This window comes from Pantherophis guttatus, chromosome 3 (genome assembly GCF_059756535.1).
Source record: "Pantherophis guttatus breed Tessera chromosome 3, ASM5975653v1, whole genome shotgun sequence".
NCBI classification, from domain to species: domain Eukaryota; kingdom Metazoa; phylum Chordata; class Lepidosauria; order Squamata; family Colubridae; genus Pantherophis; species Pantherophis guttatus.
This window is the reverse complement of record NC_142065.1, coordinates 111,848,088-111,864,993: the sequence shown is the minus strand read 5'-3', so window position 1 is coordinate 111,864,993 and position 16,906 is coordinate 111,848,088. Positions and strand designations below refer to the sequence as shown.

At 42.9% G+C, this 16,906-nt stretch overlaps 1 protein-coding gene across 5 annotated transcripts in view; it reads left to right on the top strand.

Moving 5' to 3' along the window:
• Positions 1 to 16,906, top strand: part of ALOX5 (arachidonate 5-lipoxygenase) — a 207,141-nt gene that overhangs the window by 10,573 nt on the left and 179,662 nt on the right. For 3 of the 5 annotated variants that reach the window (XM_034409895.3, XM_034409894.3, XM_034409896.3), the window contains exon 3: positions 6,548 to 6,629. The exons of the other annotated variants lie outside the window; for them this stretch is intronic. In XM_034409895.3, the coding sequence (XP_034265786.1) occupies positions 6,548 to 6,629 (82 nt within the window). The remainder of the gene's footprint in view (positions 1 to 6,547; positions 6,630 to 16,906) is intronic. 5 annotated transcript variants of the gene reach the window in all.

The following is a 16,906-nucleotide window of genomic DNA, read 5'->3' as shown; positions in this document are numbered from 1 at the left end:
AATATTGAACTTCTGTTTCCCTCTATCTTTCTGTATAATAGATAGAAAAGGGGTAAAATACCTGACAGTGAAGCTGCACGTGTAGAAAGTGCATATGGAGTAGGATTTTAATGATAGTACACCACATCATAATTATATAAATACAAATTTATATGTTAAAAACACTTAAGTTTAAATTAAACTTTTAAGTCTGTTTTGAATGTTATCCAGTTGAATTCAGGAATGAATTAGGATACCAAAGATGAAATTTTTAAAATGTAGAATAATAACAATTTTGCTAGATGTATAGAAAATTATTTGGCTAAATAATATGTATGCATTTTTATTACATTGTGGACCCTCCCTCACAGAGGAATTTTATACTGTGTTGGAGTCAAATAAGTTTATACATTTCATAAATCAATGTTTTTTCATCCAAATTATTTTTCTAGTATAAAACAGATTAAAAACATTTTTATTAAAACAATGTTTCAAATTTGGAAGAGTAGAAATATAGTTTTGATCAAAGATACTTCCCTTTTAACTCCTCTAATATATATCAATCAGGAAGATTATTGTGGTCTGGTGAAAATGAAATCTTTGAGATTATACATGTGCAGTTGGTCAGCCAATTGTGAATCCATCTCGTAGTGGTAGTGTCTATCCCACATTATTCTATCTTACCAAGAAGTAGGCTGTGATGTATTTTGTCAAATGCCTTACTAAAGTCTAAGTATTCTACATGCACAGCATGTCCTTGACCACAAATTTAGTCACCCTATTAAAAAAGGCAATAAGGTATGTATGGCATGATCTGCTTTTAACAAACCTATGTGGGCTTCTAGTAATCACCTTGTTCATTTCTAGATGCGCACAAATTCGCTGCTTGATTATCTTTCCCAGGATTTTCCCAGATATTGATGTCAAGCTGATTAGTCTGTAGTTTCCTGGATCCTCTTTTCTCCCTTTTCGAAAATCAGAACCATATTAGTTCTTTCCCACTTTTTTGGCAGTTCCAGAAGCTCTGCAAGGTGGTTCTGAGATCATATCTGCCAGCTCCTTCAGAACCCTGAAATGTGAACCATTTGGTCCTGATAATTTGAACTTGTCCAAGGTGGATAGGTTTTCTCCTACCAACTCCTTGCCTACTGTGACTTTCATTTCTGCTCTAACCCTAACCCTTGGTGCTGCTTTTGATAGATTAGGTTCCCCCCCACTTTTGCTTAAAGATAGATGAAAAGAAGGAATTAAGCAGTTCTGCTTTTTCCCTGCTACCTGTCATCTTCTGTCATTTCCTTGATTTTTTTCTTCTTCATTATATATTGATATAAACTTTTTTTGGTTATTTTTGGTATTTGTTACAAATCTTAATTCATTCTGAGCCTTAGCCTTCGTGACTCTGTCCTTGCAGATTTGGATTAAATGCTGGTATTCTGTTCTAGTTATATGTGCCCCACTTTCCATTTTTTATCCTTGTCCTTTTTGTCCCTCAGTCTGTCAGACAGCTCTTTACATAACCATGCTGGTTTCGGGAACCTCTTCTTTTTCTTTCTCTGTGGTATAGCTCTTGTTTGGGCATTTATTATCTTGTTTTCCAGGGCTTGCCAAGCATCCTGAACTAAGATTTCCATCCATGGAATCTTTTCTATTATCTCCCTTTTTTTGCAGTTCTATTTTTATTTTATTCAAAAAAAGTTATTTTTTAAAAAAAAAGACAAAGAAAAAACACAGAACAAACAAGACATTAAAAGTACATTAAAAAAGCCCTAACACATATTTACATATTATCCCCCCCCCCAGTTGGATACTGATTAATATACTACAACAATATTAGTTTCCTATGTCTTGCGAAACCGGCCATCCAAATTTTTAAACTACTAAATCTATTTGCAAAATATTAACCTGTCATCTATATATTAATGACAAAATAGTTAATAGTTAGAAAAATAATAATAGAAAGAGACAAGATTAAGGTTTGAAAACCCTCTGTTAACAAACTGTTATTGTAATCAACTTGTAGAAAATTTACTATGGTATCTTTTCTATGCCAAATTGTCCCAAGAATTAACAGTGATTTGTCCTGGATCAAATATCTACATTTGTTTCTTAATACTATCTCTAATCAATTGTTTCCTGGTTAAATATAACAAATCCAATCTCCAAAGTCTCTCGATTTTCTCCAAAAAAGTCCAGATGAAATTGTTTTCCGTTGAATATCAAATTCATTCCCCAATCTTCTTCAACCCTCTTAGGGAAAACCAATTTATTATTTTGCCACTCCACTCAATCAGGTTTCTGCTGTTGTAAAAGAATGCACTTGAACCTCAGGGAGATGTTGCAATTGACTCAATTCTACGTCTGTAAAGTCCATATTTCCTTCCAGCAAATCTGCTGCTTTCAGATCACATTCCTTTTGTAAATTTAATTTATCTAGAGTGATATGCATCTGAATATTTTCTGCAGCCATTATCATTTCATCAAACTTTTTAAACAAGCTTTCATGTTACCAAATGATTTTTTTTCAGATGTCAGCCGTATTTTCTTGTCAGTAATCTGATACACTGTTGTTCTATGTAACTTAACAAAGATAGATAAGAAAATACAGGCAACAAAGAACGTTGAAATAATATTCCTCAAAGGGAAGAAATAGAAAAAGAAACAGGAAAGATATTTTCTGGATATTTCAATCAAAAATTAAAAGAAAAATTAAGAAATTAAGCTCCAAACATTTTGCAAATTGGTAAAGTACAAAAACCAATATCATGTTGAATAATTTATAATTTCTCCCCTTCTTGAATTTAGGAAAAATTATTAGTGGGAGGGGCAGATATGACGGGCGCAGGGGGCCATATCATGTTCCGGGGGTGCGCACATGCTGTTTATGAGCGATTGTGCATTCCGGCCCCCAATGCACGACTCGTGTCCGGGGTTGCACAGAGCCTCAGGCCCTGGGTCCGCGGCTGATGTTATGTAATGCCAGGTCGGTTGTTAATAAAGCCCCCCTCATTTGTGATCTTATCTTGGAGGGGGATGCGGACCTGGCAGGTATTATGGAGACCTGGTTGGGCCAGGAGGCGGGATCCTCCTCGTTGAAATGTGCCCACCAGGTTTCCGTGCATTTCATCAGCCAAGGGCTCAGGGGAGGGGTAGGGGAGTGGCGGCGATTATTAGGGAAAGTCTTTGTCCGAGGGAGACCACTGTTCCTCAGATAGCCGGATGTGAATCCCTTTTTGTAAAGTGGGGCCGTGGGGTGCAGATGGGTTTGCTGACTACGTACCTGGCTCCCTGCCACGTGGCGGCGACCCTGCCCGAGCTGCTTGACGTTATTGCCAGGGTGGCGGTTGATACCCCCAGACTTATTGTCATGGGGGATTTCAACCTACCATCTGCAGGTGAGGCGTCAGAGGTGGCTCGGGAGTTCATGGCTTCCATGGTGGCCATGGACCTGACCCAGTTAGTTCAAGGCCCCACTCACATAGGGGGACACACTCTGGACTTGATTTTCGTCTCTGGTCAGTGGTTGAATGATCTTGGTAGAGGGGACCTAGACATTAAACCCTTGTCATGGACAGATCATTCCCTCCTTCACTTGGACTTTCAGCCGCTTCCCCCCACCGCAGGGAGACGGAACCAACCAGATGGTTCCGTCCCAGGTGCCTGATGGACCCCGAAAGGTTCCTGATGGAGCTTGGGCCGTTTCCTGAAACCCTGGTACATGACTCGACCAAAGACCTGGTGGCCGCCTGGGAGAGTGCGGCCACTGGAGCTTTGGACCGCGTCGTGCCTTTGCGGCCTCTGACCCGATGCCGATCTCAATTGGCTCCTTGGTTCTCTGAGGAGCTGAGAGAGATGAAGCGTCGGAAAAGGTGCCTAGAGAGCATCTGGAAGACTAGTCAATCCGATTCTGACCGGACACTGGTGAGGTCTTATATCAAGACCTACCTAGTGGCGATAAAAGCGGCGAAATCTAACCATTTTTCTGCTCTTATCGCATCTGCAGAGAACCGCCCAGCCGCTCTGTTTAGGGTGACCCACTCCCTTCTTTGGGGGGGAGTGCGGGAAGATCCCTTGCAGGGTCGAGCTGAGGATTTTGTGCAATTCCTGCATGATAAAGTCGCTCGGATTTGGGAAGGCTTGGACTCCGACTGGATGAGTCCAGGGGAGGAGACAAGGGTAGGTCTTGAGAGTATTATCTGGGAGGAGTTTGATCCCGTGGCTCCCGAGGATGTGGACAGGGTTCTGGGTAAGATTAGTGCCGCCACGTGTTTATTGGACCCGTGTCCCTCCTGGTACTGGCCTCCTGGGAGGTCACACGAGGCTGGCTCCAGGGGATTATAAGTGCTTCTTTGAGTGAGGGTGCTGTTCCCGCCGCCTTGAAAGAGGCGGTAGTGAGGCCCCTCCTCAAGAAGTCTTCCCTGGATCCAGCTGAATTAGCTAACTATCGTCTGGTCTCCAACCTTCGTTTTGTGGCGAAGGTTGTTGAGAGTGTGGTGGCACGACAGCTTCCCCGGCACCTGGATGAAGCTATCTAGCTGGACCTGTACCAGTCGGGCTTCAGGCAGGGGTACAGCATAGAAACGGCATTGGTCGTGTTGGTGGATGATCTCTGGAGGGCTTGGGACAGGGGTTGCTCCTCTGTCCTGGTCCTGTTAGATCTCTCAGCGGCTTTTGATACCATTGACCATGGTATCATGCTGCAGCGATTGAGGGGGTTAGGAATAGGGGGCACCGTCCTGCGGTGGTTCTCCTCCTTCCTCTCTGACCATTCGCAATTTGTGTTGGCAGGGGGGCAGAGGTCGACCTCGAGGCGCCTCGCATGGGGAGTGCCACAAGGGTCGGTTCTCTCGCCCCTTCTGTTTATGTGAAGCCACTGGGTGAGATCATCTGTGGTTTTGGGGTGAGAGTCCATCAGTACTCTGATGACACTCAGCTGTACATCTCCACTCCAGATCACCCCAACGATGCCCTTGATGTGATGTCTCGCTGCCTGGAGGCCATGCGGGTCTGGATGGGGAGAAATAGGCTCAGACTCAACCCTTCCAAGACCGAGTGGCTGTGGCTTCCGGCGTCCCGATATAGTCAGCTGGTGCCATCGCTGACTATTGGAGGTGAATCTCTGCCCCCCACAGAGAGGGCTCGCAATCTGGATGTCCTCCTGGACGCACGGCTGTCTTTAAAAGAGAATATGACGGCCGTGGCCAGGGGGGCTTTTTATCAGGTTTGCCTGATTCGCCAGTTGCAGCCCTTTCTGGACTGGGATGCCTTGTGCACGGTCACTCATGCCCTTGTCACCTCCCGGCTGGACTACTGTAATGCTCTCTACATGGGGCTCCCCTTGAAGAGCACTCGGAGGCTCCAACTGGTCCAGAATGTGGCCGCGCGGGTGGTTATGGGCGCAATCCGTTGTGCCCATGTGACACCCCTCCTGCGCGAGCTGCACTGGCTCCCAGTGGTCTTCCGGGTGCGATTCAAGGTGCTGGTCACCATCTTTAAAGCGCTCCATGGCATTGGACCTGGGTACCTTTGAGACCGTCTTCTGTCACCAATAGCCTCCCACCGGCTAGTCCGCTCCCACAGAGGGTCTCCTCAGGGTGTCATCGGCCAAGTTTTGTCGGCTGGCGACACCCAGGGGGAGGGCCTTCTCTGTGGGAGCCCCTGCCCTGTGGAATGAACTGCCCCAGAAATGCGTAAGATCTCCGACCTCCGTGTGTTTTGCTGTGCCCTCAAGACCCTGCTGTTCCGCCAGGCCGGGCTATCAATGTAATGATTTTAAATTAGGTGTTTTAAATTTTTGGGGTTTTAAATTTGAGCCGAAACTATTTAATAATTTTAATTATTTTTAATTGATGTCTGTCTTTGTGCTTTTAATAGGCTGTACACCGCCCTGAGTCCTTCGGGAGAAGGGCGGTATAGAAATAAAATAATAATAATAATAATAATAATAATAATAATAATAATAATAATAATAATAATAATAATAAATAAAAAAAAAACGAACACCATGAAAATGATGATTAGGAAGGAAATACTTGGCCATATAAAAAAGTTAATGTTATTCTAGATTGCACAGGAACAAGACATTGACAAATACTGAGAGTTTGGAGGACACTTAGCAGTAATGCCCAAGAGCATTATTTTAGATATGTCAAACTCAGATATTGGAAAGACTTGATGATATGCTTTAGTTGAAATTTTAATTAATATAGAAAAAGATCCTGCAATGGTCCTGATCAGTATAGCATTACCTTCAGAAATTAGAATGCTTGAGAATTAGGATGGATAATGTTCTCTGCCTTGAGTTATTATTAAAAATAATAAAGGCAGGGTAGAAATAAATAACTAAATAATACTGAGGAATATTGAACAGACCATGGGGAGCTGAGAGTCATTGAAAGTGGCCCCTCTATCAATTTTACAGGGAGGAAAACTAATAATTTCCTATAAACTGCCAGCAAGAATATAAACTGCCAGCAATCTTTTTTATTGTAAAGATTTTAAAATACATTAAATAAAAATAAAGCATTTGTATATTTCATATTTTTAAATTATCATTGCATTACTTCTGCAGCCAAGCTTTTTGATGATGAAAAAACTCAAATCCTTAAGCATCACAGACGTAAGGAATTGGAAGAACGCCAGAAATTGTATAGGTGAGTTCATAAAATCGGCAACTATTTCAGGGACTGAATACAATTCATAGTCTTGTGTGAGAGTCCAGGAATTTCCTCCACCATTAAATAAAAATAATAAAATCTTACAAGAATCATCTGGTTCTGTGAAATTCCAACTTCTCCAAATGTCCTGTTTTGTTATAATTTTCAACATATATCTACTTTGTTGGGTGGGATTAATTTTACTATTTAGCTTTGAATAATCTATTTTGCATACTTTTAAAATATGTTGAATTTTTTAGAACACATTGAGTTACATTCAATATTGATCCTATGGGCACATTGGAATTTTGAGTAAGAATCAAATATATAGCCATAGTCAGTGTCTTTGAGGAAATAATTCAGCCTAATTTTTATAACCCATTTATATCAGTGGTGGGATTCAGCCAGTTCGCACGGGTTTAGCAGAACCAGTAACTAATTTTTTGTTGAGTTTGGTGAACCAGTTATGATGAATCTCTGTTTTCTGAAACACATCTGGTTTTCATTCAACTTCCAATGCAGGAGAGATGGGGAAGTTAAAAACTGGGGTTGGAGGAGAAGCGAAAGGCACCCACCTTCCTGGGACTTGGGGAGGGGACGACAGGAGTAAACCTATGCAGCTGATTCAAAGGACCCAGACTCTGACTGAGGCAAAAGGAAAGGAAAACCTTTTCCCACCGGGAAAATAGAGGGAGCCAGGTGGGTGGTGGATAGGCAGAAGAGCAGGATTAAAAGGCAGACTGAAGCCGAGACAGATTTCAGAGGGAAGTCATGTGAAGAAGGCACGGAAACATACACACATACGGAAAGGGTGAGAAGAGAGCAATAGGATGAGACAGGATGGAGGATTCGAGCAGAAACTTCTGGAGAAGCAGAGGCAGCTCCCAGGCAAAAGTCCTTGTCAAAGACGCGAACAGCAGTGTCCCAACGCTATCTTATTTGGACTGGATGACACCAACAAATCTGACGACATCACAAAGGTTCGTGACATCATCAACAACTTCCAGGCATCAACCATTGCTTCCGATGAAATCATCGATGTTTCCTGCGACGGCTCCGAGTTCAAGAACAGTGATGGCTCGGTGGCCCCACGCTTCTGCAGAGTCGTTTGCAAGAGCGAAAGCAGCAAACGCAAATCCATTTTCACAATAAACTCACTCGCCAAAAGCTGCACAAACCATAGGAAACTTTGTTCGTGGCCCAACCTGTCCATACTGCAAAGCGCCCGTGAGCTCCACTCGGAGCTCAAAGGCACCAGTACCAAGGAGAGACTGACCTGTACATAGACTACCGCGCTGACTGTATCAAATGCAAGATCAGTGGCCCGTGTCCCAACAACTGCCCCCCCATCAATCAAAACTAGGCATGCACGCCCCAACTTCCTCCAGGTCCACCCCTACCGGCCTAAAATGCAAACTACTTAATGCAAGAAGCCTCGCAAACAAAATGCCCGAGTTCCTCCTACTTCTAAGTGCGACCCGATTAACCTTATTTTTGTCTGTGAGACGTGGTTGAATGTATCCTTTCCAGACTCCATTATTACAGTAAGTGAATATCACGTTTTCTGGTCTGACCATGATAATCGTAGAGCGGGTGGTGTTGCTATCTTCTATAAAAAGTTTCTAGGTCTGAAAAAGATATATGTTACACAAGAGCTTGCTCTTCCTGAGACTATTGTCTGCGAACTGTCCCTAAAAACCACAGTTCGTTTATTACTATGTTTTAGAGCCCCCAATTACGACCTTGGTCATACAAACAAGCTAACTGCACTACTAACATGGGTAGCTTCCTGCCCTCTTATCTTTCTTGGTGATCTCAATTTGTTGCTTATTAATTGGATCTTAAACGAATGTACAACTGAACCTCTACATGCAACCCTGTACAATGTTGTTATGACTCTGGGGCTGGAACAGTTGGTAACAAACAACACTAGGCTCAACAATTGCTTAAATCTCATCTTCTGCAATAGCTAAAACTCAATTTAATGGCCTACAAGTTAAAGAACCTTTTTCCAACAGTGATCACAGCATGATTGATTTTGTCTCAATTTGTGTCCTTGCAAAGAGGGTCATAATGATGGGACTCCAAATTATAACTTTAAAAAAGCCAACTATGATCTTATAGCTGCCGACCTTGATCTCTTGATTGGCACCTTCTGTTCACAGGTTGCATAACTGCAGAAGACCATTATAACACCTTATTTCTTGAAGTCAATCAAGTCATTAATCTATACATACCTAAAATAGCCCCCAAAGCCAAGAAAAAAACAAATTACCCATAACAATAAGAAAGTTACAATCCAAGAAAAAATCTCTTAGGCGAGAAAAGAAAACTAGCTATGTAGCCAACTTTAAAAACTGCTACAAAGCCTTATGCCGCCAGATAAAGGCTGAATGTACCAATCACCATTGCAGACAGGAGGAAGAGCTGCTAAACTCAAACTTCTCCCGAGCCGTTTATAATTTCGTAAATGCCAGATTTAAAGACTGGAAAACTATTCCACCCCTAAAAGGGCCTAACGGGGAAGACTGTAACGATGAAGCAGCTAAGGCCAACCTCTTCAATACGTTCTTCAGTTCAGTCTTTGTCGACAGCAATGGCTGCTGCCTCCCATTTCCTAGTTGTACCATAACAAATTGTAACTATTTAGTACATATTGATTTTACAGTAGATAACATTGAAATGGCACTACGTAACCTAAAGCCATCTCTATCTACTGGTCGTGATGGATTATGTGCCTACTTTTTGAAAAAGCTTGCCAGTGCCCTAGCTGAACCTCTACGCACAATCTATGAGGTATCCTTCAGAACCAGCTCATTGCCTGATCTATGGTCATTATCCATGGTTATACCTATCTTTAAAAAGGGAGACCCTAGTCTAGTAGAAAATTGCAGACCAATCTCACTGTATGGTGTCAACTGTAAAGTTATGGTATCAATTATAAACCAATCCATCACCCTCCACTTAGACACAAACAACCTGCTATCTAACAAGCAGTTTGGTTTTAGAAAAAATGTGTCCTGTAATCTGCAACTCCTACACTGTAGAAACATCTGGACCACACATCTTGACCAAGCTAAAGCAATAGGTGCAATTTACATAGATTACTGTAAAGACTTTGACTCAGTGGTGCACGACAAACTACTGTTGAAATTAAGTTCTTACGGCATCTCCAGATCCCTGCACAAGTGGATAGCCACGTTCCTGTCCAACAGGCAACAAATAGTCAAAATAGGGTGGGCCCAATGAAATCTGGCACCTGTTAACAGCGGTGTCCCCCAAGACAGCGTTTTTGGTCCCACACACTCTCTGCTTTACATCAATGACCTATGTCAGTGTTGGCGAACCTTTTCGGCACCGAGTGCTGAAATGGGAGCGCTCATGCGCGTGCAGGGAGAAGCCCCAGAAGCCGGAAGAGCAGCTCCCTGGTGCGCATGCATGGGAGCACCAGAAACCAGAAGAGCAGCTCCCTGGTGCATATGTGTGTGCCGGGAAACTGACCTTCCATTTTCCGGCAAGTGTATGCATGCCGGTTACATGGTCGCCCAGTTTCTGGCACGCATGCGCACATGAAGTCCAGCTGGCCAGTGTGCATGTGTGCGCCGGAACCCGGAAGAGCAACTGGTGATGGCTGGCATGCCTGGAGAGATGGCTCTGTGTGCCACTTCTGTCACGCATGCCATAGGTTCGCCATCACCGACCTATGTGATTATATTAAAAGCAGCTGTGTTTTCTTCGCTCATGACATAAAATTATTTAACACCACTGACAATGCTGCTGCCCTTCTGACTACTATGTGTCAGAATGGTTGTGCATTTGCCAATTCCAAATCTCAACTAATAAATGCTTTGTCCTGCACATTGGCATAAAAAAATCAGAACAACAAATTCAAGTTGGGTGGAAACGATCTCGTAGAAGACTCTCATTCTGTCAAGGACCTAGGAGTACTCATCTCAAACGATCTAAGCCCCAGAGTTCAGTGTAACAGCATTGCCAAAAAGGCATTAAGAATTGTTAACCTAATCTTGCGAAGCTTCTTCTCCAGTAACATTGTACTGTTAACTGTATTGACATACAATTGGTTTGCCAGACCAATTCTTGAATACAGCTCATTCACCTGGAATCCACACTGTATATTGGACATTAAGGCGATTGAGCAGGTCCAGAGGTGTTTCACGAGAAGAGTACTCCACTCCTCTACTCACAATAGAATCCCATATGCCACCAGACTTGAAATTCTGGGCTTGGACAATCTGGAACTGCGCCATCTGCGATCTGATCTAAGCATAGTATGCAAAATTATCTGCTACAATATCTTACCAGTCAATGACTTCTTCAGCTTCAACCACACCGGCAAACAATTGATACAAACTCAAGGTAAACCACTCCAAACTCGATTGCAGAAAATACAACTTTAGCAGCAGAGTAGTCAACACCTGGAATGCTCTACCTGACTCCGTTGTTACAATCTCAAACCCTCACATCTTCAACCTCAAACTGTCTACCGTGGACTTCACCCCAGGGGTGAAATCTAAATTTTTTTGCTACCGGTTCTGTGGGTGTGGCTTAATTAGTGGGTGAGGCTTGGTGGTAAGGTGACTGGGAGGGCGTGGCTTGTTGGTCAGGTGGGCATGGCCAAGTCAATGTCACTTCTTTGCCCTTTTTTAATCTACAAAACACAACACAACTGACTCACCCACAATGTAAAAGCAGCTGTGCTAGACCCAAAATGGCCCCTGCAACAAGCAGGAACCTCACACAGCCACAGAAAGCCCAAAAAACCAACTTTCACACTTCACACACACAAAATTCCACATACAGCTTTGTGAGATTTTGTGTGTTTGTGTAGTTAGAGTGAAACACTACAGAAACACACTAAATCTCAGAAAGCTGCACAAATATTATTTTATTTTATTTTATTTTTATTTTTATATAAAAGCAGCTAAATTTAAAACTTCCTAAACTTTAAATGGCTAGGTCTAAAAAAAGAACAACCAACCCCCCCCCCCAATTAACTATTTTTTTAAAGCTCCCAAAGGGGAAAAAAACTTACCAAATAGTACAGGGGTCTCCAACCTTGGCAATTCTAAGACTTGTAGACTTCAACTCCCAGAATTCCTCAGCCAGCTTTGCTTTGCTGGCTGAGGAATTTTGGGAGTTGAAGTCCACAACTCCCTGCCTGCTTGATTGCAGGCAGGGAGATTCAGTTGCTTGCTGATGCAATGGATTGCAGGGATTAAAGCAAGGCGTTGCGACCAGCAGCTAAGGTAAGCAAGCTGAGGGGGGAGGGGGAGGGATTTTTGCTACCGATTAGCAGGCAACTCAGCTGGGATTGTCAGAGCTTGGATCGTCAGAGCCATTTAAAAGAAAAAAAGTTTTTTTCCTTTAAGTGGCTCTGGAGAGCCAAGCTGAGTTGTCTGATTTAACAGAAAAAAAAGGCTCTGATGATCGCGCAGCTCAGCTGGGCATGGGGGGCGGGGGCAGGGATTTTTGCTACTGGTTCTCCGAACTGCCCGCCGCCATCACTACCTACTCGCCTGAGCTGGTCCGAACCGGGAGCATTTCACCCCTGCCTCACCCCATTCCTAAGAGGTCCATAGAGGGGGCATGCATAAGCACACCAGCATGCCTGTTGTCCCTGTCCTACTGTCCCCATTTATCTGTACTTACTTCCTTTGTTTATATTTATACCTATACCTACTATCTTGTACATGTTTGACAAATAAATGTATGTATGTATGTATGTATGTATGTATGTATGTATGTATGTATATCCCGGAGGCAGCCATGTGAACTTTGAGGCTACCTCCCATGACTCTCTTGGCCTCGCTCACTCTCAGCCTCAAACTCTGCAAGGCTCAAATCCATCAGCATGCTCAGAAGTACAAATCTTCGTTGAGAGATGTTACAATAGAAGTGGGTGGAGTTAGAATTTCGTGCTTGAGGTGCATAGAGAAAAGCGCTTGGTTATTACAACTTGAACTTAGAGGAGAAATGCATCAGACAAAAGTTTCTGGAAGGCGGTTTGTAACCTGAGTCGTGCATGTAGATATGCTGCTGCGTTAAAGTGCCAGTAGATGCCTGCCTTCCCTCCAGCGGGCCTGGGCAGCTGCTGGAGAGAGACGGGCCTGTTTCAGTGCCTGGCACCCAGATGCCCTCAGTTCTGCCAAACATTTTTTTGCTAACCTGATTTCCAGCTCCATCGCGTTTCTCCGTTGTGTTTCTTGCCATTGTTTGCAGGGAAACAAAAGTTTGTGGGACTTTCAAAAAAAGGTCAATCAATTCCAACTTCTTGCAAAAAAAAAATCTCACAAAGTTGGAATTGATTGAACTTTTTTTATTTTTAGTTCCACAAACATTTGTTTCCCTGCACATGATGGGGAGAAATGTGGTGGAGAAATGCGACGGAGCTGGAAATCAGGTTAGAAAAAAAATGTTTGGCAGAACTGAGGGCATCTGAAATGCTTAGGGGAAGCGAGGGCATCTGGGTAGGAGTGGGTGGGGCAAGTGGCGCGGCGCTGCAATGGAGAAATGGGAAACGGAGCAGCCGCGCAAGGGAAGGAGGAGGCCATTTTCCCTCTTTCTTCTCCCTGCTCCTCCTCCTTCCCTCATGCCGCCAGTTCCTTTTCCTGTTTCTCCATTGCAGCACAGAGCCCAGGATCCACTTTGATAACGAGTGGGGGGTAATTTAACAGCCGGTTTGCCCAGGGTCGGTTGGCCGTCGTGGGAGGCTTGTCCCGCATGTGTGGTGGAGCTGGAGGACGGGGATGGGCCAAGCCTCCCACAATGGCCCACCTGATCCTGGGCGAACTGGTTGTTAAATTATTTGAATCCCATCACTGATTATATAGCTGCCTATCAGTGAGAATTCTGAGCAGTGAACCAGTTAAAAGTTACAACATATAGTAATACACAACCCATTAAAAGAACAAAGTTGACGTCACTGTAATATTCTTTTATCAGCATGTCTCACACATACATAGTGTCAGATCCTAAGGTTATTCAGATGTTGCTTTCTGTAAGGGTTGCCTCTCCCTCTGACTTAAGAAAGTGAAAACTCTTGAAACGGAGTATTTCAAAAGGAACTCTTTATTAAGCAGAAGTGACAGCAATGGATTCAAAGCAACGTCTGAATACCCTTAGGCAAGATAAGTAGGATTAAAGCAATAGAGACCCCTCCCTTTAGCCAGAATGCAGATTTTAGCCAATACACAAGGGTGAAGATGTTTTCTTTACCAACTGCCCTGAAAACTGGATAAGCATGCATTCCCATTGTATCCTCTGTTATCCTTTAAAGTGAAACAGCCCACATGGCTGTCATAAACATTCTCCAAAGATAAGGAGATCTCAGGGTGCTTTGGCACCAGGATATAGGTTGTAAAATATCTGTTGACACAGGCAATGCTAATAAATCGAATCCAAGCCCCCCCCTTCTCCCAACTGAATAGCAGTATCACTTATAGGGATATGACATGCTGCCTTCCTTAGAAGAAGAAAGGGTCCACCTGTGAAAAGATATAAACAAGTATATAGTATATTAACAAGATTTGTTAGGGTATTGGGAGTGAAATTTTCTCAGTAAAATAGGAGCCCTAACATGGTGATAGCGACCCATTCATTTTGGGATGAGGGTAAATGTTTCCAAGCAAGTAATTATTGGATTTTCCCTCTCTGGATCCTAGAGTCAAGGATTTCTTTGATTTCAAAGTGTTGTTCACCTTTACTCATGATGGGAACAGGTGGTGTAGATGCAGGTGGTCTGAGGGATGAGATTACCTCTCGTTTGAGTAAACTAATCTGAAATACTGGGTGGGCTTGCCTGAGTGTCTTTGGAAGGAGTAGTTCAACAGTTACTGGATTGATGACCCTAGTGATAGGGAAAGGTCCAATGAAATTTGGCCATAGTTTCTTTGATGGCTGTAATGATTTCAGGAATTTTGTAGATAAGTATACCCTATCTCCAACATGGAAAGGTTCCATCCTTTTCTTGTCAGCTTGAATTTTAAAAGCCTCTCTAGCTTCCTTTAAGGCTAAGCTAACTACTGGCCATGTGTTTTGCAAAGTATTCATCCACTCCTTAAGTGAGGGGATGGTGGGTTCTTCTGTGGGTAGTTCAGGCATGGGGCTGAAATCCTGGCCTGTTGCTACCCTAAAAGGGGTAAAACCAGTACTCGAGTGTACAGAGTTATTAAATGCAACTTCAGCAAAAGGTCAAAGTTCGGTCCAGTTATCCTGTTGAAAATTAATAAAACATCTTAAATATTGTTCTAGCATCAAGTTCATCCTCTCACAATTTCCATTAGTACATGTGTAATGAGATGAGCTCAACCCGTGGGCAGTGCCAAGTAAGCTCAAAAATGCCCTCCAAAATTTGGAGGTGAATTGAACCCCTCTGTTGAAGATGATCCTTTGTGGAGCTCCATGAAGCCGATAAATGTGTATTAGGAATAATTTGGCTAAACTTTTAGCAGTTGGGATCTTTTGGCAAAGTATAAAATGTGCCTATTTTGAAAACAGGTTCGTCACAACCCAAATGACGGTATTTCCCGCACTATCTGGCAGTTCTACAATAAAATCCATAGCAATCTCTCTCCATGGCGCTGAAGGTTCAGCTACTTTCTGTAAGAGTCCTGGGGTTTTCTCCTGACATCTTTTTGCTGCTACACAAATGGGGCAGCTAGCTACATAGCTTTCTATGTCCTTTTTTAGTGATGGTTACCAAAATTGTCTTTTAATTAGGTGTAAAACCAAAATGTCCAGCTAATTTGGAGTCATGGCACCTTACCATTAAGCATAGTCTTTGGCTGGCTGAAACATACAACTTCCCTCCCACCCAAGCTAAGTCCTCTTTCATCAGACAGCTGGATTTGTGGTTCAAAAACCATTCATCAGTGACAAATGCTTGTTTAAAAGTTTGGGTGGTGTCACTGTCTGTCAATGTCTCTTGTTTTGCCTGGGATCTAGTGATTACTTTAGCGGCCAATTGATTGTTTTGTACTATGGGTTTGATTACATCTGATTTCGCACTATTGTATTGCGGTTTTCTGGATAGTGCATCTGCCAGAAAGTTTTTTCCCCCGGGAGGTATTTGAGAGTAAAATCAAACCATTTAAAGTACTGAGCCCATCCTACTTGTTTCGAGGAGAGTTCCTTAGGGCATGGTGGTTCCCAATGAAGTACAGCCTGCACTTTTTGAGGGTCCATTTCTACACCCTGGTGTGAAATGTGGTACCCCAAATAGTCAATTTTTTCTTGGTGGAATCCACATTTAGAAAGTTTAACATAAAGTTTTGGAGAGCGGAGTTTGTTTAAGACAGCCCTGGCTAATTTTACATGGTCTTTCTTAAGGGGAGGGTAAGCAGTTTAATTGGTTAAATTGACTATTTGGGGTACTGCTTTCGCTCAGTTGAGCCTCCAGTCATCAAAGAATATCCCCAGACCTTTTATGTCTTCTGTAAGGGAACTGTCAGCATCCTTCATATGTTTCTCTTGGGCTACTAGGGCCATGTCATCCACTTAAGTGAATTTCCATCTTTTGGTAACTGGCATGTCAATATGTATAGGACAGGTTGAACAATGTGGAAGCCAGCACAGAGCTCTGTGGTAAGCCATTATTTAATTTTCTCACTTTGCTTTCCCCCACTTCATTATTATTATTTGAAAAGTGCTGTCGCTCAGTATATTATTAAGGTGGATAGTCTTTTGATATGGGATGATCAGTTGTAGTTTGTATAATATACCTTCCTTCTAGGCTGTGTTGTTGGCTACAGTCAGTTTTACAAAAACTGTTGTGGTTTTAAGTCCTCATCGGAATCCTGCTTCAGTGTGACTTGTTAGGCTCAGCATCAGTCTTTTCAGTTTTGGTTTTGTCAAAATCCTACTTGTTCCAGAGGAACAAGTTCTTCAATTCTAGAGCCGATCCTGTTTAGGCATAATCGTTCTAAGAGTTTATAGCAGGCACTTAAAACGGCTATTAGACAGTAGCTTTCTCTCCTGTCTTGGTTTGCTTGGTTTTAAAATTGGTATCACTGGTTTATGGTCTGGATAATCTGTTTCCTCCAGAACCCTTTGAAGTTGCAAGTCTAGTATCTTTTTAACCACCTTCCCAAAAATGTCATTCTCTTCTACAGTGAGGCATTCACTTCTGCTTGGATCCAGATATATGTTACCTGAAAAGCCTTAGCTGGCCAGAGGGGAAATGGATCTAATATACAGGTAGCAGAACTCAGTACCCCAAGGATCCTTGAGAGTTACTGGCTCAAATTCAGCCCAAA